Source organism: Trichosurus vulpecula, chromosome 7 (genome assembly GCF_011100635.1).
Source record: "Trichosurus vulpecula isolate mTriVul1 chromosome 7, mTriVul1.pri, whole genome shotgun sequence".
Taxonomy (NCBI): Eukaryota; Metazoa; Chordata; class Mammalia; order Diprotodontia; family Phalangeridae; genus Trichosurus; species Trichosurus vulpecula.
This window is the reverse complement of record NC_050579.1, coordinates 263952868-263976505: the sequence shown is the minus strand read 5'-3', so window position 1 is coordinate 263976505 and position 23638 is coordinate 263952868. Positions and strand designations below refer to the sequence as shown.

General features: G+C 42.3%; 1 protein-coding gene across 1 annotated transcript; it reads left to right on the top strand.

The window, feature by feature from the left end:
- Nucleotides 1-6430: 6430 nt before the first annotated feature.
- Nucleotides 6431-7387, top strand: LOC118857954 (olfactory receptor 56-like). Its single transcript, XM_036768411.1, has one exon. It carries the CDS (start codon nucleotides 6431-6433, stop codon nucleotides 7385-7387), a length of 957 nt encoding a protein of 318 aa, XP_036624306.1.
- The last annotated feature ends 16251 nt before the right edge of the window (nucleotides 7388-23638 follow it).

Genomic DNA, 23638 nt, shown 5'->3' with positions numbered 1-23638 from the left:
TCTGCATAAAGCTGGTTAGACCTATAAGAGCAGATGAGCTTCCTAAGAGAAAGAATTTGCAAGAGAGAAGAAAACCCAGGGTAGAGTTTTAGGGGAAGTAATTTCAATTATGATCCAGCCAAAGGAGCATCCAGACAGGTAAGAAGAGAGCCAGCAAGAAGCAATGTCACAGAACCCAAGGGTAAGGGGGTGGTCAATAGTGTTAAATTCTAAAAGCCTTGGGGAGAAGGGAAAAGGCCACTGAATGTGGCAATTAGAAGATCAATGGGAGAGTTGGAGAGAGCAGCTCCAGCTGAGTGATGAGGTCAGAAGCCAGAGCCAAGGGGGATGGGAAGTGAAGGCAAGGCATGCAGGCTATTTTTCCCCCTAGGAATTTGGGTGCTACGAAATGTAAGACAATAGCTTGAGGTGATGATTGAGTCAAATAAAAGTTGGTTTGGTAAGAAAGAAAGTTAAATATCCCTGGTTTCTTTAAGTGATTACAAGTGATAAGAAGCAATCAGACAGTCAGTCAATCAATAAGCATTAATTAAGCACTTGCTGTGTGCCAGGGACTGTACTAAGTTCTAACTGTACTAAGATAATTGTACTAATGATAAGGATACAAAGAAAAGCAGAGACAGTTCCTGCCCTTTTACTACTTGATGTTATCTTGGTATTTTCCTCAAGTCTATTACTTTATTTTGCTTTATCTCCTTTTTTTGAGTGGCCTATTTTTTCTTCAGTTGTTCTTTTTTACTGGAATACATTTATTTTGTTTTTTGTTTTTACTTTTTGCTTCTTCCACTGATGACTTGAACTCTTCTATGTTGCATTTATTTTTGTTATTTTGGTCCAGGTGAGGGGGAAGGGCTAATGCAGAATCTTTCCTTAATTCTCTAATGTGTCTGTCATGTTGGGCATTGCTTCCGTTGCTTCTGTTGCAGATTCATCTCATAGTCCTGTGTGAGTTTTGCCCCTTAGTTTTTATATTGCATAGTTTCTTTATTGAGTTGGAAAATTTTTCATTTTCTTTTCAAATATTTATTTACATTTGTAAGCATTTATCCTGTCTCCCACTGCTCCCAATTGAACAATTAACAGAAAACAAAAAGACAAATATGCATAATTCAGTTAAACAAATTCCTGTGTGGGCTGTATCCAAAAGTGCGGGTCTCATTCTACATTTTCAGTTCTTCTCCTCTCTGGCTGGAGATGAGTAACCTGTTTCTTCCTCAGTCCTCTATCATTGCACTGATCAGAGGTCCAAAGTTTTTCAAAATTGTTTTTTTCTTCATAATGTTTTCATTATAGAAATTGTTCTCATACCTCTGCTCACTCTCCTCTGCATCTGTTAATAGAGGTTTTCCCAATGTCCTCCAAGACACTGTCATTATGTGGCCTTTTCATTTCACTCCATTTATATAATATAATTGGTCTAGCAATTCTCCGAATAGGTGGGCACCTTGACTGCTTCCAATTCTTTGCCACAACAAAGAGAGATGCTATACACATTTTTGTACAAATGGGTTCTTTTCTTCTTCCTTTGATCTCTTTGGGATAGAGGAACTCAATCATCTCAATCATACACTCCCTCCCACATCACACCGCTTCCCCCATCTGTGGGCTTTTAAGTTATGTTTTTCTTTAATTTCTTGAGAGAGAGATAACTTTGGATTTAAGATTTGAGATGAGGCAGTATCTGGGGATGCCAGGGATCTCTGTTCTCTTACCGTTTCCTAAAGAAGGAGCAAAGGAAGAAGCAAAAGAAGTTTCATGGAGTAAAGTAAATGTTTAAGGTCAGGTACTGGGGCTGCTGTTAGGTGAGACCGGGGAGCTGGTTCCTGACTTGACCACATTGCCAGAAATCCAATGAGTTATGCTTTTTGACATCATTCTGTCAATGCATGTATGACCGAAGTCAGAAAATCCACCTTCTGTGGCACATAGGTGATTGTTCTGTAAATGTCACATTTGTTTTAATGAAGCCTGAAACCTTCCAGTGAAATGGTAACTCAGGATAGCACACATTTCCAGATGCAAAGAGCTATCCTTTTTGAGTCTGAACAATTGCACATAAATGCCATATTTCAGCTTTGGTCACAAGATGGTTTTAATAGTAGAGGAGGAAATAAAGAAACACTGAGAACTTGGGGCACCATCTGAGAAGAGACAGGGTGCCACTTTGGTGGTGGTGGTAACATTTTCTGCAAGCAGGGTCAGAGCTCTAGATGTGAGGATACTGAAAAGGGGAACAAGTTGCCAAAAGGAGTAGTTGGGATACACCAAATACAGCTTCATAGATTCACTGGAAGGAAGCCTCTGTGAGATCGTATCCCAGATAGATGAATTTCATCAAGAGCTGGATAAATTGATGAGAGGGAGGAACGGACCTTAGACCAGTAGAAAGGGGAACTTTAGCTCGGTCCCTTAACACTCTGAAAGATCTATGATTTCACTGGGTACAAGTACATCCTCCATCACTACAATTCACAGCCCTTCCACATCTCATCCTTTGCTATGCTTACTCACCACTCCATTTCAGATAATTAGCATCTCTCTCTCTCTCCCTCATACCACTTTCCAGCTTACTAGCTTAATATTTTTCAGATGAAGGGGAAGGAGGGAAATTTTGGCTCTGGAGAACATTTCACTTTATGTTTTTCCGAGCTCCAAGGGAAGGTGTCTTGCTTAGTGAATAGAGTTGATGCCTTAGGCAGGAAGACCGAGGTTCAAGTTCTACCTCTGACACATGTAGGTGTGATTTTGCTGACATTGGAGCTCCTACATGAGGAAACTCTCTCTACCTATGCAGGTCATCACCTTATCTGCCAATGATAGTGTTAGGAAGCTGCCCAGAGCAATGAGAGATAAGTGATTTGCTGAAGGCCATGGAGTCAGTTTGTGTCAGAGACAGAGAGACAGACTGAACATTAGCGTTCCTGGGTGAGACTGTGTCTGGTAAAATAACTTAACCTCTCAGGTCCCCAGGTGCTGGTACGCTGGCAGGAATCCTCCTACTGAGAGTTCCCTACTCAAGTAAAATCATATATCCAGCCCAAAAATAGAAGGCCCTAATCCCTTTCTAATATCTCAAATACATACATATGTATGTATATATGTGTGTGTATGTATGTGTATATTTTATATTATTTATTTCTGTACAAATTTCTTCTACCTTCTGATGTTCTCCACCACAGTGTCTTTCTTTCCTTGTTCCTGTCTCTCATTCTCTCTCTTCCTATGCCTTTCTTCCCTTCTGTTCCTGCTTCACTAACATTTATCACCACCTAACAGAGGGAGAATTACATGGACAGTCCTATAGAAGCTACTTATTTCCCCCTGTTCCTCTGCCTATGGTATCATTAGCTGCTGTTACTTGGCCAGAGATGCCCATAGGCACATAGCCTCAGTAATTAAGATATTCAATGGTAAGGATGAAAGTAATAGTAACTTGATCTCCCATTTACCTTTACTTTGCCATTTAAGGTGAACACATTATCTCATTTCATCCTCAAAAACAACTTTGTGAGGTTGGTTTTATTATTTCCCCCATTTCACAGATGACGACACTGAGGCTAAAGAGATTTCATCGCTTGCTCAGGACCACACAGCATTAAGTGCCTGAGCCGGGACGCAAATGCAGTTTCTTGAGTCTGATTACAATGCTCCATCCACTACAGACCCTCTTATCAGAAACCAAAACAAACCCAACCCCAAAGGTTTAAGTCAATATTGCCTTTTCTATTAAAACTATGGTTTTTAAACTTATTTTTTAACAGTTAGTACCTATGCATTACAATTCTCAGCTGGGGCACTGAGCCCACTCTCTCTCCCTAAGGGGCATGGCATGTGGTTGAACAAAGTTCCGTCCTGCACTCTAATGAGAGGGGTCACAGGGGTAGGCTTCCTTTTCTCACACACTTTGGCTTGTTAAACCCCACTCTAGCACCTAGGGAACAAATTACTTTAAGCTTAGTTTTTTGGCTTCTGTCTAGGTAATCCCAAAGGAATAAAAAACTTATTCAATCTACTTTATCAACCAGGTATAGAACATGTATTTTATTCCTACAAAAAAAAGAAAAGAAATGCTAAACATAAAATTGACACAGTGACTTAAAACAGAATTCAGCACTATCTCCCACAAAGTCCATGCTTTTTGACTAGCCAGGCCAGAAGCTTTGTTCACTTCCTCTTGTCCATGATCATTGCCTCTGATGAAGAAAATCTACTTGTCAAATTCACTCCATGGACCCAGGAACTCCAGACTTCTAACACTCACCTGGTAGCCTCTAAGTCTGGACCCGTTCATCTCAGGGTTGATTTCTGATCACCTCTTCAGGAAAGGAAACACGAAGCAGAAAAGATAGCTGGGGGCCCAAGCTCAACTTCTGACTCCTGTGACCTCCCTAAACATTAAATGATTTGTCCCCCAGGATGCCAAGGATGTGATTTAATGATCCAAGGAACCTAGTTCCCCTCCTATTAGAGGCAAGTCTCCCCAGCACTGAACCAGTCCCTCCCACATGCCAGGGGGCAGACAGTACAGGCAGCAGCACTGTATCCCAGCCTCTGTGGGCCCAACATCAAAATTAGAATAGAATTATGGACTTGGGAGGCATATTTGAGATCACCCAGTTCAACCCTCTCATTTTTATAAATGGGGAAACTGAGACCCAGATAGATTAAGCGACAGTTATGGCAACTTAGTCTACTAAGTTATTCTACCCAAAGCAACATTTTTGACTTGTTCTTTTTTCCCTTTTTTAATAATTAAGATTTTTTATTTTTAGTTTACAACACTCAGTTCCACATAATTTTGAGTTACAGATTTTCTTCCCCTGCCTCCCTCCCCAAGATGGCATGGAATCCGATATATCTTCTACATATAACTTCAAATTGAACTTGACATTCTTTTCCATAATGGTTCAGACATGTTCACAGGTCAATACTGCTCCTACTGGCTTCTCTTGCTATTTTAGGGTGTCTTGAACACGAAGATGGAAGGGAAGGAGGAAGGGAGAGAGGAAGGAAAGATGGAAGAAAGCAAGCAAGAAAGGAAGGAAAGAAGGAAAGAAAAGAGGGAAGAAAGGAGGGGAGAGGAAGGGAGAAAGGAATGAAGGTAGAAAGGAAGAGAGAGAGGGAGAGAAGAAGGAATGAAGAGAAAGAGGAAGGGAGGGAAAATGGAAGGAAGAAGGAAGGAAAGGGAGGTAGAGAGGGGAGGAAGGAGAAAGAGAGCAAGGGAGGAAGAGAGAGGAGAAAAGGACACCTATCACATACCCTACAAGAAAACATGAGATAATATTTTCTGAGCAATACCACTTAAACATTCAGGTGTTTTCTTCTCTGTAGGTCCTCCTAAGGGGAATGGCTCTCTGACTCATTTTCCTTCCATTATCGAAATAGAAAGAACTGGGGAAAAAAACCGCAAAATAGAAAGAACAGGTAAAAAAAATCCTGAGGTGAAGGACATAAATGACTGTGTCCAAAATTTCTGACTAGATTAGATAATATTTAAAAAGAAGATTTCTTTTTAATTCATTTTTTTATTTTTAGTTTACAACACTCAATTCCACATAAAAATAAGTCTTTAAAGCTCTAAAATCCTGGTATTTTCTCTTTGACTTTCTCCTTAATTAAAAAAAAATGTACTGCTTTACCATGATAAACAAAATTTGCCTTTCCATTCTTCCTGAGTCTCTAAGTAGGCTCAGAGATGAAGTTATACATCTAGTAAAGTTTAGAGGTGAAATTGAAACATGGATCTTCCTTCTCCAAGTTTAGTGTTTTTCCTAACTGTACCTCAGTGCCTCTAGACCTCATGAATTAGGTAGTCAAGGTGGCAGCAGTGTGGCCTCAAATCCAAGAAGTCAATAAACTAGCAGAAGACAAGCCAAAACCAAACAGAATGACGTCCTCTTGATGCTAAAGCAGCTTTATTGTCCCACAGCAAAGGCAGGCCATTTTCTCCTGCCCTGACAATCTCTTAGTAGAATTTTTTAAGTAGGGGTAATGATTTTTCCCCTTGTCTCTATTTAACCTTTATGGACACAATTGAACAAGTTTTAAAACTTACCTCACACAGTTGTTGCAAGGAAAGTGCTTTGTAAGTCTAAAATGCTACATAAATGTGATCAATTTATTATACAATAATAAGGCAGGTCAGTGGTACAGTGTACAGAGGGCTGAACCTGGAATTCAGAACACTTGAGTTGAATTCCAGCCTCAGCTCCTTATTAGATGTGTGACCCTGAGAAGAATAAAGATTGTAATAGCAAGTACTTCCCGAGGTTGTTATGAGGAGATAATGAGGTAACATTTGTAAAGTGCTTTGTAAACCTTCAACCTATCTATAAATGCAAGTTGTTAGTATTATTAGCTATTATTCACCTCCCAAATCTCCTTCTCCCAGGTCTGCTCCTCCCTCGCATCCACTCTTTGCTCTAGAATCATGGAATGGAGTGGCAACCAGACTCTCATCACTCACTTTGTCCTTCTGGGCCTCTTCACTCAAACTCCTCTCCACTTCTTCCTCTTCTCCATCATCATGATCATGTTCCTGGTGGCATTGACTGGTAATGGCCTCATGATCCTTCTCATCAACATTGATTCCCGGCTCCACAGTCCAATGTACTTCTTCCTCAGCTGGCTCTCATTAATGGACCTCATGCTCATCTCCACCATTGTACCTCGCATGGCTGTGGACTTCCTATCAGGCAAGGGCTACATCACCTTTACAGGGTGTGGGCTACAGATTCTCTTCTTCCTCACACTCCTGGGGGGTGAGTGCTTCCTGCTGGCTTTCATGGCCTATGACCGCTATGTGGCCATCAGCAATCCATTGAGGTACTCTTTGGTCATGAACAATCGTATCTGCTGGCTCATGGTGGCCTTTACTTGGCTGTTTGATTTGGTAGATGGGTTAATCCAAGCTGTCGTTACTCTCCACTTTCCCTACTGTGGTTCAAACAAGATTGATCACTTCTTCTGTGAGGTGCCTGCTATCCTCAAGCTGGCTTGTGCTGATACCTCCCTCTATGAATCCATGAACTATATTTGCTGTGTCCTCATGCTGCTCTTGCCTTTCTCTGTTATTTCTGCCTCCTACTTACAGATCCTAGTGGCAGTTCTCCAAATGCGCTCAGCTGAGGGGAGACAAAAGGCATTTGCCACTTGCTCCTCCCACATGACTGTGGTCACCCTTTTCTATGGGGCAGCCATGGTCACATACATAAGACCCCAGGCATACCACTCTTCCAAGCAAGATAAGGTAGTCTCTGCTTTCTACACCATGATCACACCCATGCTCAATCCTATCATCTATAGCCTAAGGAACAAAGAAGTGACTGGGGCCCTTAAGAAGCTGCTGGGCAGGTGTTCCTGTGGTCAGAGGCAGGACTCACAGTAATAACTAATATTTATACAGCCATTTATAGTAAAAAATCTTTTTACATTTAATCATTGTGATTGTCATATATACCAGTATTTTGGCCTAGTATGGGTTTGTGAATTTATTAGAGGAAGGAACTTAGTGTGAGAAAATTCCCTCCACCATTGCAGATCTACATCTTTCAATGGTATGCTCAAATTTGATTTCCCCTTTATCGGGGTCACAAACTGGATCATCTCCATATAGACCCATCTTTGAAATCAGCTGTCCACCTGCAATTGTTTGATACATCTTTTATGAGCCCTATTCCCTGACTTCTCTGTATTCCCTCCCTCCTATTCACTGATTTCCCTCATAGACAACAAATAGAGTGATATGTCCTATAGGGTCCTAGTGCGGCAAAGCCTTTGGAGCTATCTTATTGATTGGTGCAGCCCAGGTATGGCTCTCACTCCTAATTCTCCCCAGACTCCCTCTCTCTGTGTAGCCTGCAGTTGATTCATTCACTCCTCCTGCTGACTTAGAGTTATAGAACACTTTCATCCTCTCTGTGGAAATCTGTGTTGTCTAGTGCGTGGGACTTACAGGGTAGGAACATTGTACACACGGTGCTTCTTCCTGGCTTATAGTGTGCAGTGAATCTGTCGTTTGTCAAGGAAACTACTTAAATCTTACTGGTGGTATCCAATTTGGTACTTGTTGGAATAGAGGACAGTGGGCTGTTTGAGTTTCTATGTGGCTTTCTGATCTGAGAAATATCCAGTAAAATGAATACATGTCAATTGCCAGCTTTAACCCAGAAGTCTTCAGTTAACCTTATACTTCATCCTTAGGAGGCTCTTCTTACATTCCTTCAATTTCTCCCCAAATGTGATCAGATCATTCAGGTGGACTAACATATGTAAGTAATTCATTTTGCCCTTCTCTTTCCTTGTGAGTTATGGAAAACCAATTTCTTGGGTGGCACTTGTGCAAATTCAGAGGATCTTTGTCTTCCTTGGGGACAGAGAATAGGGAAGGGGGAAGATAATAGTGTGTGTTATTTAGGTCTAACGTGAACCAATGCCCAACAGATAATCTAGGGCAGACCTGCACAAGTTAGCAGTAGGTAGGGGTCAAAATTAAAATAGGCTGAACTTCTTCGGGGCCACAGACAGGTTAGACTAGAGACAGACTGATGATGATTCCTTGCCGAGTTACATGACAAACAGGAGAGAGTGCGCAGTGGCAACCTTCCATTTTTCAAGGGCCACCAGAAATTTTTTGGCAGCTGTAAGCTGCCGACAGGCCTTATGTTGTGCAGGCCTGATGTAGAGCATTCTGGCCTTGCAGGAGCCTATATCAATATTCCACTTTAATTCACTGGTGGTAGGGCTGATCTTCCCAGTTCTCTGTGATAATGGCATTGCCTAACCTATTTTTCAAGTGGTTTTGTAGGTCCTCTGCTTCAGAGTGATTTTTCAGGGCTATTATTCTCAGAAGCAGTGGATGTCACAGAGGTGAATCATTTGCATTGTTCCTTGGGCAAATCTTACACCCCACTCATGAAGTGACAACATTACAACTTTCATGCTGAGTTTCTTTCTTAGGTGATCTTTCCATTCCTTGGGAGGATCATATATTTCAACCTTGAAGACAGAGATTTGTTTTGTTTTGTTTTTGTAACCACTCCCCACCTCCCACCCAGCAGGGTTCTTTGCACATAGTAGTACTTAATAAATGCTGGTTGGATTGGATTCAGATGGCACAGGTAAGTAACAACAGTTAAATGTCGGGAATTAAACCTCTATACTTTGATGCTGTGGACCAACCACTAGCCCTGGATAATCTCTCTTCCCTGGATTTTCATGACAATGCTCCCTCCTGGTGTTTCTCCCACTTGTCTGGTCACCTTTCAATTTCTTTTGATGGGTCATTATCTGTGTTCCTCCCCTTACAGTACACACACACATTGTATGTTAAAGATCTATCCTAGGCCCCATTCTTTGCTCTCTTATGCTCTCTTTCTTGGTGATTTTATCAATTCCCATGGGTTTAATTATCCCTTCTGTGCAGCTAAATCCCAAATCTACACATTAGACCAGTATCTCTACCCTGAATTCCAGTTTCATATCACCAACTACCTGCTGAACACCTTTATCAGCATATCCCATAGTCATCTTAATACAACCTATCCACAAAAGAATTATTTTATCTTTTGTCTTAACCACATCCTATCTGAGAAGTTTCTTTTTTTTTGAGTGAAGTGCAATCATGCAGGTTTGGAAGGGAACAATCCGGGGCATCTATGTGACATAGAGCGCTAGGCCTGAAGGCAGGAAGACCTGAGTTCAAATCTGACCGTTGACACTCGCTAACACTGTGACCCTAGAAAAACCACTTAATCCTATTTGCTTCAGTTTCCTCATTTGTAAAATAAGTTGGAGAAGTAAATGGTAAACCACTCTAGTATCTCTACCAAGAAAACCCCAAATGAGGTCATGAAGAATTGATTGAACATCAACAAACCTCATGGTCATCCTCAACTTTTCACTACCTGTATCAGTAAGGCAAGATTCATGACCTTGAACATGCCTGTATAGTGCAGAATCACAAAGTATAAGAGATTCTCTATGTAGAAGGCAAGGAAGTATAACATTTATTTAGACGCCAGAGGACCAAATCCCAGAACCAATAACCCCAATTTGATATAGCAGTAATTGTACTCCAAAACCAGTAAATCCACCTCAATGTAACAACAAGGAGATTATAACACAGTATTACTGCAAGAAACCCAGTCATCCTGTGACCTTCCCCCCTGCTGGGGCCTCCCTGTAAACACTCAGAATCCCAACTGTCTGCTTGCCTTCATTCTCTCCCTGCTCAGTTCTCTGGTCTCCAAAGCTCCCTGGCTTTCACTCTCTGCTCTGCACTCTCTGTAGCTCTGTCATCTCGGAGTTATTACTTCTCCTTGGGCTGAATTCTGGATTCTAACCTTACAATGGCTACCTTCTGGTTATATCTATTCTTTTTAGGGCCCGAGGGCTTCATGCCCAATCAGTGAAAGCATGTAGGCCTGGGGCTTAGTAGTAAGTAAAGAGTGTAGGCCTGGGCCTTAGCACCTAGTAAGTAATGGATGTAGGCCTGCCTACAAACAAACCTCTAAACCAGGCTCCCTTAACTGGCCTCACCTGAGGCCTGTTGAATGGGCAGGAAAGATCTTTAAGCACTGATTGGCACTAATCCACATATTCAACCAGTACCTTTTGATTTTAAATCCACAATGTATCTTGTATCCATCCTCTTCTCTCTATTCAAAGGGTTGTAAGTAATTGAAACAAATGGCAGTAACAACTTATCATTATACCATGAGGTTAAGATTTTAAAATTGGAATGTAGAACAGTTTGCAGGAATGTTGAATGGCACATTCCACCTCAGCTCTACAGTGCCCAAATAATCTCCAAATTCATGCCTTGCTGCCAGCCAGGTCAGGGCTTGAAGTGGTTGTCTTCTATAAGGTCCCCCACTTAATGAGGGGGCCCAGGGCAGCCACCTCATCATTTCCCACCTGGCTGCTCTTGGACTTCATCAGTCTCCCCAGAAACTCATCTTCCAGAAAGAGGGAATCAGCTCTGAAGCTTACTCTTCCTCAATACCACCTTGCCCCTGGAACCCTTCCCCTGCTCTGATTCCAGAGGGAAGGGGGTGGACATCAAAGAACTCTTGCAGGTCTTCCACTTAAGGGTGGCCCAGGGCACCATTCATCAGTAGAACTTCAACATCCGCCTTCATTTCCTCCTCTGATTTTCAGAAAAATGGTTGTGAAGTGAAGGAGCAAGTGAAAGGTGAAGGTACATTATCTTCCCCCATTGGGTTGTGAGCTCCTTGGGGCAGGGGCTATATTTGGCCTTTCTTTGTATCCTTAGCACTTAGCACAATGCCTCACACATAGTAGGTGCTTAATAAATGCTTATTGACTGACTTACAAGAATGACTGAATTACAGTCAGCGTCAATGCAGAATCCAGGATTATGAAATCAGACTCATAAGGTTGCTTCCAATACTGGAACTGTGTTCATCTCAAGATCGATCTTCTGTCACCAATGATCAGGCAAAGAAACACAGAGCAAAAGAGTCCCAGGCACAAGCTCAGTGAGCTGATTCCCTCTACTCTAGCTGCCACAGGGAAGCAATAGCCCTGCTACTGGGTGGAGAGGGGCTACCTCTACCCCACCTGTCAAAGGAAGTCCTAGACTTTCATGATGCTCTCTGAGGGTCAAAAAGAGGAGGGACAGGGGTGCAGCCATCCTTTTTAAAGGACCACTGAGTCACAGGCTCTTCCTTTTTGGTGGCCAATAAGGAGATTGCTTCATTATCCCCAAAGTACCAGAGTCCTTCAGTGCTCGGCCACACATAGTAGGCCATAAGTAGCCAGTGGCTTTGCCATCCCCAAAGTGCCAGGCTGCTAAGCCAGCACATACAGTCAGACAGAAGCAGCCAGGGCAGCTCTGTGCATGCCATGTTATAGAAACACTGGACCCAGTGTCCCTATGTGTCAGCAAAGCAGGAAATATAACAATCTCCAGAGGACTCAAAATGAATACCTTGTAAAACACAATGGAAAGGTAAACAGTGTGTGTATGTGTGTGTGTATGTGTGAGTGTGTGTATGTGTGTGTGCATGTGTGTGTGCATGCATGCGTGCCTGTGTGCCTGTGTGTGTGTGTGTGCATGTGTGCCTCTGTGTGTGTGTGTGTGTGCGTGTGTGCCTCTGTGTGTGTGTGTGCGCATGCAAGTTTCAAGGAACTTTGAAAAAGGACAGACACAAAAGACTTATGTCAAGGAATTGCATGATAGAAGGAAAAGATGATCCTGTCTCATGATGAGGGATGAAGGGTGGAGACCCAGAGGCCTCTACTGGCATACTCCTCATGTCAGGAGAAAGTTAGGAAGTTCTCCACTATGTTGGGTAGACACTGCCCCCCTTTGGCAATTTATGGAAGGACACGAACAAGAGTTGCACAGGATGGGTTGTGATCTGTATTATTGAAATGAACTTCCAAACTGAGATAACAAACTCATTTGAGTGTCCCCAGCACATAGCACGATCCTTGGCACATAGTGGTACTTAAAATATGCTTGTTGCTTGGTTGATTTATGATTCATCTTAGAGGCAACAGAGTCACTGGATTTTTGAGTTGGTGAGTTACACAGCCAGACCTGTGTCTTGATTTGGCAACTGAATGGATAATGGGTTGGAGAAAGACTGGAAGAAGAGAGTCCATTTGGGAAAATATTGCAATAATCCAGACAGAGCTGATGAGGGCTTGAACTAGGGTAATGGATGAATGTTTTAGAGATATAATTAAAAAGATTTGGCAACTGTTTTAATGTGAGGGGGGAGGTGAGGGAGAGAGCAAGTCACAGATGATTCTGAGATTACAACCTTGGTGGCTTGGAAGGATGGCAGTGCCCTCAACACAAATAAAGAAGTTTGGAGGAGCAGGAGTGGGGCTTAAGAAGGGGAGATGATGAGTTTTATTCTGGACAGATTAAGTTTGAGATGCCAGTGGGATACTGAGGTAATGATGTTTGGCTGGCAGTGATGCAGAGAAATAAATATAGAATTTCTGGTAGCTGTTATCTCCTGACTTCCCAGATACTCTCCTTTCTTTCCTCAATATGAGCCAGTGCCTGACTCAGAGTCTTTCTCTTCAGTTCTTGCCTTCATATTGAGGACTTCAACTTACACACTGATACTCCCTCAAACAACCTACTTGTTAGTACCTCAGCTTACTCATTTCCCATGTTCTGCTCTTCTACCCACCTCAGCTATAGAGGGATCTTGTCATTACCAACAAGTCCACCACCATGTTCATGAACCGTGAAATTATCTTTGCAACTCTGAACCCCATTCTTCATCCTCACCATGACCCTCCAACACTCAGTTCTTTAACAGGCCATGATCCCAGCACTGGCTACACCCTTTTCTCTTTCCCATCTTGCCCTCTTTGTGAACCAGTTCAGCTCCATACTGTCCTCATCTCCAGAGTCTCTTATCCTCTTATCATATCAAAGATTTTGCCCTGCCATGCCTCAGCTATACATTGCTCTCACCCAAGTGCTGCTGGACAAAGCTGGAAAAAACAATCTCACCCTGCTAGCTGGGTCAACTACAAATTTATGTTACATCATCTCAACTGGGTCCTCACTGCAGCAAATGATTCACTATCCCAGTTGCTAGAGTAATTTTTCCAAGCTTTTCCAACCCTCCTCAAACTTCCCCTGACTCCTCCCCATCAGTTCTTATTTCATTAAAAATAATTGTGGCCATTTGCTAAGAGCTCCTTCTTTTCATCTCCTTTTCACCTCATATCATGCAGGTGCCTTTCCCCACCCTGTCCTCTTCCATCCCTATCTCACAGAATGAAGTAGCCCTTCTCCCTGACATGCATGGCAAACCTTTCCACATACCAGAATGATTCCATTCCATCCCATCTCCTCCATCAGATTGTCCCCTCTATCATGCTCATTCTCTCACTAGTCTTCAATCTCTCCTTGTTTACTGGCTGCTTCCTTCTTTATAAGCAGGTCCGTATCTCCTTCAACCACAAAAAATCCTCACTGGATCTGTCCTATATCTCTCTTCCCTTTTGCGGTTAAACTTCTTGAGAAGACCATCTTCAAACTGGTCTCTGCTTCCTTCCTCTCACTCTCTTCAGGCTGGCTTCAAACCTCATCATTCAACTGAAATTGCTTTTGTTAGGAATAAAATTTCTAGAGAAAAGACAAAGACTCCTGAGGTAGATGAGGCAAGCTCTTTTATTTTTAGTTCTTGCAAGAAGCAGGTGTGCCGCTGAGACAGACACACACCTACAGAAGTGAGAAGAAGTGTTTTTATCCCTCATTTCCTCATTGGCTGAATACTCTGAGGTGTACAACTTCCCCACATGCCTACTTCATGTTTCCCCTTGATATGTTCTCCCTCCCTTCACATACATCACATGTGCTCTCAGGAGGAGAAGTTAATATTTATAAAGCTATTGAGCATGTGTATTCCAAGCGGGGTTTAAGACCTTTGTCCTATATATTCTACATTCTCAACCACAATGTCTATCTTAGCTGGTTTCTTCTGGTTTGTATAGATATATCCCGTTGCTGGCTAACTTCAGCTAAATTAACGTCTCCCTTCCTGTTCTATGTGGGGACCACACTTCTTCTATTTTATCACATCTCTGTGGAAACATAATTTTTACATCTTACACTTTCTCCAAAGTCACCAGTGATCACCTAAAAGCTAAGGGCTTTTTTCAACCCTCATCCTTCTTGATTTCTCTGTATGTCTGGCCCCTTTTGACCATCCTCTTCTCTTTATTACTCTCTTCCCTCTAGACTCTTATGGCGCTGCTCTCTCCTGGTTCTCCTACCTGTCTGACCACTTCTTCTCAGTCTCCTTTGCTGGATCTTCATCCAGGTTATGTGTAACATTAGATGTCCCTCAAAACTCTGTTCTGGGCTCTCTTTTCTTCTCTGTCTTTATATTTGACTTCACTTGATGATTTCATCAGCTCCCATGGATTCAATGATCATCTCTATGCTGATGATTCTCAGATGTATTTATCCAGCCCAAAACCTCTCTCCTTTCACTATCACATCTCCATTTGCCTATTTTATAATTCCAATTAGATGATTTTAGACATCTTAAACTAAACATGTCCAAAACTGAACTTCCTATCTTTCATTCCAAACCCTCCTTTCTTCCTAAATTTTTCATTCCTGTAATGGGCCCCACATTTTCCCAGTCATTATTCATTCCTCAGTTATTCTCACCTACCATACTATCTTTATATCTCTCACAATTTCTAAACATTATCCACTTCTAGATAGAGAACTGAATGTCTCTTAGTGCAGACTGAAGAATATTTTCTTCTTTTTCTTTCTCTCCTCCTCCACTCCCCCTCTTTTTTTTTGACGTGACTAATGTGGAAATTTGTTTTACATGATAGTAGGTGGTGCAGTGGATAAAGTGCCAGGCCTGGAGTCAGGAGTCCTTATCCTCATCTTCCTGAGCTCAAATTCAGCCTCAGACATTTACTCACTATGTGACTCTGGTCAGGTCACTTACCCCTGTTTGCCTCATTTTCTTCATCTGTAAAATGAATTGGAGAAGGAAATGGAAACCACTCCGGTATCTTTGCCATGAAAACCCAAAATGGGGTCACAAAGAGTTAGACATGACTGAAATGACTTAACAACAAAACCTATTTGTAACAGGTTTATTTTCTTGTCTTCTCAGTGGGTGGGGGAAGGGGGAAGAGAATTTGGAATTGAAAATATTTAAAATGACTCTCCTCCTCTGACACTGCCAGCACCCAGGTGCAGGCCTTCATCACTTCTCATTGGGTTTATTTCCATGCCTTTTTGATTAGTCTCCCTCCCTCATTTCTCCCCATCCCAGTCAATTCTCCACTCAGCTGTCAAAGCGATCATCTTAAATTACAGGTCTAAGCATGTCAGCCTCCTATCCAATCAGCTCCAGTGGCTCTCTGTTACCTACAGGACAAATATAAAATGCTCTGTTTGGCTTTTTAAAGTCTTTCATAACCTGGTCCCTTCTAACCATCCAGTCTTCTTACATCTTACTGCCTTCCACATACTCTTCAATCTGTTCCTTACACCAGACACTCATTTCTTTATTCTGAGTATTTTCACTGACTGTCCCCCATGCCTGGAATGCTCTCCCTCCTCATCTCAGCCTCCTGGCTGGGGACATCTTGTCTCTTACCAGGAACCTTTACCAATCATCCTTAATGTTAGCGCCTTCCCTCTGGCGATCATTTGGAAGTTACCACATGCAGAGCTTGTTTATACAGAGTTGTTTGCATGTTGTCTTCCCCTTTAGACTATGAGTGTTTTTCTGCTTTCTTTGTATCCCCAGTGCCTGGCACACAGTAGATGCTAAATAAATGCTTGTTTACATGACTGGAGATTGGAGATTGGAGATCTGTCTGCATAAGAAGATAACTCACACATATATATCACTTTAAAGTTTGCTTGGTGCTCTCTTCATAAATCCTCGGGAACATAATAAATCAGTATTGTCATTCCCATCTTAAAGCTGAAACTCTGAGAGCGAAAACAACTTTCTCGTGATCACAGAACTGGTGCTTTGGACAGTAAGGTCTTCTGACTGCCAATCCAGCACTCTCTCCACTGTGAGAAATAATGCATTTGGACCCTATTCCATTCCAATTGGGATTAATTAGCTTGCCATGATTCCAAAAGGCTAGTGATTAGAAATTCTGTATATTAGGCCCCAGAGCTGGGAACTGCAGGTTGTAAGTTCACTTGCTTAGCAATGGAAAGCTAACTAGAGGCCCTTTGCCCTTGTTTTTCCTTGTTATGGCAACCAAGCCCAGAGTAGTAGAGGTGACTCAATGACAGAGAAACCCCCCCAACTTATTTTATGTACCTCCAGATCATTATGCAGTGAAATATGGTATATAAATGTCAATATCAAGATGAAAAATAATTGGTTTATAAACGTTAGTCAGAATAACAGTGTAAATGGTTAATTAGACGATAGTTAAAAGATGCATAATAATAACAATCATGACCCTTGTAAGAAAAGTGATTTATTACATTGTTTGGAAACACTGTTAAAATCCAACCTTATATAATTAAACATTGTCCACACTCAGAATATCCGCTGCCCCCAGTACTCTCTAGGAAACAAGCTGTTGCGGGTTCCCCAGGTCCTGGATCTACTCAAAGTATTCTCGTTTTGGGCTACCACCCCCAGGACTTGGGATGGGTCCACCCAAACCAGTGTTCTGGAATCCCTTGGGTTTTGGCTTACTTATGGTTCCTGTGCTGGCACTCTTGTCTAAATCCTATATAATGTGAACCTTTCAGAGCCTGGACAGAAGGGAGCCACATCTCCCTTCCTGCTTGCTCTCCTCTATTAGATGACCTAATAAATTTCTTTCTAAAACTATTGCAGATTTGGGGGTCTGTTCTCATGAACAAGACCCTGGTGAAGAGATGAGGGAATAGACCACTTTCTTTCCACCATAGAAGTGGATATGGAGTATTGCATATGTCACCCACCCCTGTACGTTGTGCCCATTGCTTCTGATGGGGATATAGTATATGGTGCCCTAAGGGTTAAAAAGAATATTTAGGGTTACTTTTCTAGTACTCTGTGAAGACCCTCCTGAGGGGGAGGGGTTTGAGGCTCATTCTGGAACTTGAGAATGTAATGTCCTAAAGTCCTTTTCCCCTCATCCTGCGCCACAAATTCTTCCTTACCCTTAATCTTCAACCACCATAAAACCTTAAAACTACATCATCCTGAACGTCTTCAGGCTTTCTGTCTATATAAGCCTGGTCCTTCTAAATATCGGTCTTTTTTTTCCTCCTTCTCGCTAATCTTAGGCCCATGCAGCTTTCATGTAATAAAACTCCCATTGGTTAAGAGAAAATCATCTAAGTGAATTCTTTCACACCTGAACTGGTCTCCCAAATCTGACCACAACAGTTCTGCCCAGTGTTATTGTTATTTGTTATAAGGGGATACTCCCAGTTGAAAAAGGGTATCTAGAACTGATGATAATGAAAAGGAAAATAAAAGGTATCAATAAACTAAAAACAAACAAAAGAAAAACACCTGTCAGAAATTCTTCCTTGTTTGAGAGAAGATGATTAAAGATCAGCTATAGTGTTTTCTGCAGCTAGGTTGGTCCCAGTTTTAAAAAATGAGATGATGTAGCAGCTTCCTTTTTTCTCCCTCCAAGGCCTCATCCTCATCTCAGGGCTATTAATCCTTCCAATACACTAAGCATTTATCAAGCAAATCATTGTGCCAGGAATTCAAAGTCAAAAGGGAAAGCACTTCCTGCCCTCAAGGAACTTATTTCTAGATAAAGAAGAGTCAGATTCCAAACCACTTTGGGCCCAGTTTCCCCCTCTATTTAAAATAAGAGCAAAAAAGGCAATAATCATGGAAAAGGGCTTTGCAAGCCTTAAAGTGGCTACATAAATGTTGTTGTTGTTATTTGGTTGTGTCAGCCCAGTCTGACTCTTCTTGATCCCATTTGGAGTTTTCTTGACAAAGATACTGGAGTGGTTCACCATTTCCTTCTCCAGCTTGTTTTGCAGATGAGGAAAGTGAGGTAAACAGGATTAAGTGACTTGCCCAGGGTCACACAGCTAATAAATGTCTAAGGCCAGATTTGAACTCACGTCTGTCCTGATTCGAGGTGCTCAACCCACTGTGCCATCTAGCTGCCTAGATGTACCGCCCTTATCTGTAAGTTTTGCAGTCAAGCCCTTTTGGAAGAGGTAGTTAAGACCTAAGGGCTTAAGACTCATAACTCTAGTCCACTTTTGAAAGATTTCTTCCCTTTTTTTTTCGAGTTCCATATTTTCTACCAGTTCAGGTCAGCTAGAAACAGAAGAGGCTTTCTTTCCTGAAGGATGCTGATTTCCTTGCAGAAAGAGACTAGCTGTGCTACTCTACTAAAAGCTATCTATGGATAGGAGTGTAGGGTGTGTTCAGGGAGGAGTGGTACCTCTGATGTGATGGCTGTCAAACCCTTTTCAGGGCTGCTTTCCAACTTTGGTATCCACCTGTTCCACCCAACTCTCACCTGTGGCTCCAAGAAGCCGTGGCATGTGCAGCAGCCACACCCCAGTAAACCGTTTCAGCAGACAGGCTGAATGGGTCTCAAACCCATTAGTAAGTTAGAGGGGTGTCTACCCCAAACACGTGAAGACTTCCCCTGGTGGAACAGGCGGATGAGAACGATTTGCTACAACAACCATGAAGGCAGCTGAAGCAGGCGCTGTGAAGCACTTAGAGATTGGTTAGACATTGAAGATGTCAAGGTCATCCATTGCATCTTGACCCATCACCAGTCATCCTGATTCTGTCCTGGGCTGTGATGACTCTGGAGGAGAGAGTGAGGCAGACAACTTCATGTAACTCTGCCTCACTTAAATTCAATTTACACACGAATCAAAAGACTTCATCCATACCATTTTACCATGTTTGCCCATCTCAAAGTCTTGTGGCAACACGCAAGTGATGAAGCAACAGGTATAGATACACTGGGAGTTGTAGTCACAATCCTGCACACATCCTTGGCTCAGGCCAAGGGTTGTTTCTCACTGGAAGCAGCAGTGGGATTTGGCAGTCCCTGGGTGTCTGAGAAGCCTTTTAAAGATTGAACTGCTCACCTCCTGGTGTGAGGAAGGGACTAGAAAAGGTGCCCTAAAAATCGTCTGCTTACCCAACCCTAGGCTGATTATCACAGCAGGTGGGAAATCCCACTCTATGGCTGAAACACAAAAAAAATGTACAAAAACATCTGCAAAGATGATTCCACTCACCATTGGCACGTGGAATGTAAACACACTTATAGACAACACAATATCCAGTAGACCTGAAAGACAAACAGCTCCTGTTGCAAGAGAACTCAGTAGGTATCAAATCCAAATAGCAGCCCTGAGTGAAGCAAGGCTGGCAAATGAAGGCCAGCTTACTGAAACTGGAACTGCATACACCTTTTTCTGGAGTGGCCACAGTGAAGGGAAGGGCCATGAAGCTGGAGTAGGTTTTGCAATCAAAACTAATCTAGTCAACAAGCTTGTATGCCCACCAAAAGGAGTGAAAAATAGGCTCATGACAATGCTATTGCCACTCGCAGGAAAACATCACGCCACCATCATCAGTGCCTATGCTCCTACCATGACGAACCCTGATGAGGTCAAAGAAAAATTTTATGAAGACCTGGAGACCCTTATCATCAATGTGCCAAAATAGGACAAGCTTATAATTCTGGGTAACTTTAATGCTAGAGTAGGCTCAGACTACCAGACTTGGCAGGGAGTCCTAGGAGTTGGAAATAGCAACAGCAGTGGTCACTTATTACTGAAGTCTTGTGCCTTCTCATCACCAACACTGTCTTCCATTTACCTAAATGCAATAAAACTTCATGGATGCACCCTTGAAGCAAACACTGGCATTTAATAGACTATGTGGTTGTAAGGAGAAGAGACAGACATGATGTGAGAGTGATGAAGGCAATGCGTGGTGCAGAATGCTGGACTGATCATATATTTATCCTTTCCAAGCTAAATATTCACATTCAGCAAAAGTGGCACCCCCAAGGCTATCAGACTACCAGAAGAATTAATGTCAACAAATTAGAGCTCTTCTCTGAGCAGGAGCAGTTTGTTGCTAACTTGGAGGGAAAATTGAGCCAACACACAGTTGGCAACAATGGAGCAGAAAAGGAATGGGCAGCCTTCAGAGATTTGCTCATCTGGGTCAGAACACTCACAAACATCAAGGCTGGTCTGATGAAAATGATGGGGAAATTCAGAAGCTGCTAAATGAAAAATGGGAACTCCACAGGGTTTACCAGCAGGATGGCTCATCCATCTCTAAGAAGGCAGCATTTAATTCCATCAAAAATAAAGTACAAGCAAAGCTTAGAGAGATGTAGGATTCTTAGTAAGAAGGCAGGCGAAATTTAGTTTTATGCTGATAGTAATAATCCAAAGTGTTTTTATGATGCCCTGAAGGCTATTTATGGGCCAAAGACCTATGGTTCATCTCAAATATTCAGTGCTGATGGAGCCACATTGATTAGCGATAAGGACATGATCCTAGACAGATGGGCCGAACAGTTCCATGGTGTTCTCAACAGACCATCATCAATCAATGCTGAAGCCACTGACTGTTTACCTCAGGTTGAAGTCAATCCCTCCCTTGTTGAAGCTCCAACTGAAGAAGAGATTTTGAGCCATTAGGCTCCTTTCATGTGGCAAAGCACCTGGTGCTGATTCTACCCCAGCTGAGATTTAGAAGGTAGGGGGTCTATTGTTCATACAGAAGCTGACTGAAATTTTCCAGGTTATATGGCAAGAGGAGGTTATCCCCCAGGAGTTCAAGGATGCCTCCATTGTCCATCTCTATAAAGGTAAAGGAAATAGATTGTCCTGTGATAATCACAGAAGTGTCTCTCTGTTAGTCATTGCTGTCAAGATTCTTGCCAGAGTCCTCCTTACTAGGCTGATTCTTCACCTGGAAGATGGTCATCTACCTGAGAGCCAGTGTGGCTTCAGAAAGGGCCAAGGAACAGTCGATATGGTGTTTGCCGCCTGACAACTCCACGAAAAATGCCAGGAGCAGAACAGAAGTCTGTACACAACATTTGTAGATCTGACCAAGACCTCTGATACTGTTAGTCATGAGGGCTCATGGAAAATTATGTCAAAATTTGGTTGCCCTGAGAACTTCATCGGCATCGTACATCAATTTCATGATGGCGTGCTTGCCCGGGTTCTAGATAATGGACAACGCTCTCGTGCCTTCCCAGTCACCAATGGAGTGAAACAAGGTTGTGAGCTTGCTCCCATGCTTTTTAGCATGATGTTTTCAGCTATGTTGTCAAATGTTTTCAATGAGAATGAATATAGCATCAAGGTTAGCTACCCACACTGATGGTCAGTTCTTCAACTTGAAAAGGCTACAAGCCAAGACCAAAGTGGAGGGAGTATTGGTGCATGATGTTTTTGTTTGCAGATGATTGTGCACTCAATGCAGCCTCTGAAGCTGAGATGCAACAAAGTATGGATCGATTCTCTGCTGTTTATGCTAATTTTGGCCTACCAATTAACACCAAGAAAACACAGGCGCTCCATCAGCCACCACCACACCATCCATGCTTGGAACCATCGGTTATAGCAAATGGAGAAGTTTGGAATGCTGTGGATAAGTTCACTTACCTTCTCAGTATACTTTCCAGGGATGTAAACATTGATAATGAGGTTGACTCATGAAATGCCAGAGCTAGCTCAGTGTTTGGGAGGCTCTGAAGGAAAGTATGGGAGGGAAGAGGTATTAGACTGACTACCAAATTGAAGGTCTACAGAGCTGTGGTGCTGACTTCATTGTTGTATGCCTGTGAAACCTGGACAGTGTACCAGTGCCATGCCAGGAAACTGAATCGCTTCTATTTGAATTGCCTTAGGAAGATTCTGAAGATCACACGGTAGGATAAGGTATCAGACAGTGAGGTCCTTACTCAAACTAAACTGCCAAGCATTCAAACTCTGCTTCAGAGAGCGCAACTCTGATGGAAACTCTTCTAATGACTCCTTCGGTACATAAAGCCACACAATCGGGGTCTAGACAAAAAAGTGTTCCTTTCTACAGAGGGGACGCCCCTATTCTCTAGGGCTCTGGCGTCAAAGTCAAATAGAAAGGCCAGTCACGTATTAGCTTAGAAAACTACAAATTAATGTTATTTATGTTATATTGTATTTTGATTTAATTTGTTAAACATTCCCCAATTACATTTTAATCTGGTTGGGCTGCACTCTTGTGGCCAGCATGTGACCCCTCTGGCAGAGAGTTTGATACCTCTGCTCTAGGGGTCCCCACAACCATAGGGGAACCCCATAGAGATCCAGAAAATTTCTTCAGGCTCCTTATTTCAAAGAGTCTATTCCCCCTACAGAAATTCCCCCTAGAGATCCTTGCCATTGCAAAGGTAAACCAAATGGAATTGAAAACTCACCCAAAAGGACAAGAAGACGTTTAGAGAAGTGGTAAAGAATGTCAGCTCCTCCTGGAAGCGAGGCACAGTTATTCGCACCCTAAGAAGTTGTAGGGCATTTTGCTTTCACAAAAGGCAAGCAGTCTAGGTCTGTTTAAACGTAAAAAGAATAAACATGGACATTTCCACTAGATGGTAAGTATTCATACTTCTCATATTAAACTCAGTATCAGTTAGGACTCAGTAACACAGAGCATAGCAATACGTCAATACTTAAATAGAATTCAATAATACAAACAGTATCATTATTGAAGCAATCATATACTGAACAAATCAAAAGTTTGGAAAAGTACACCAAAGGAACTGACTTCATGAGGGAACATAGACTGGGGGAAAACAATTGACCATACAATTGCAGCCTAAATTTTGTTTTTTGCCAAATTTCTCTAGGTTCTTGAAGTCTAGGATATCTAAAATCAAAAGTCCCAGGAAGAAAATCTCTCCAAAGGTCCCCCCAGATGCAAAGGGACCAATTTTATCCCAGACAAGGTCCCACATGGAACACTGCCTAGCTTGGCCCCCATTGCCTGAAACTAATTATGTTTCCTTTCAAATATATTTAACATGAACCTTTGAAAGTTGTCCTGCTTGTCTGTAACTATTTCTGGCCTACCATCTGTTCTCTTCTGTGATTTTTTTTTGGAGGGGGGGGGATATACTT

What these genes read in the sequence shown, in the direction of transcription:
- LOC118857954 (XM_036768411.1), top strand. Translation starts at nt 6,431, where the DNA reads ATGGAATGGAGTGGCAACCAGACTCTCATCACTCACTTTGTCCTTCTG.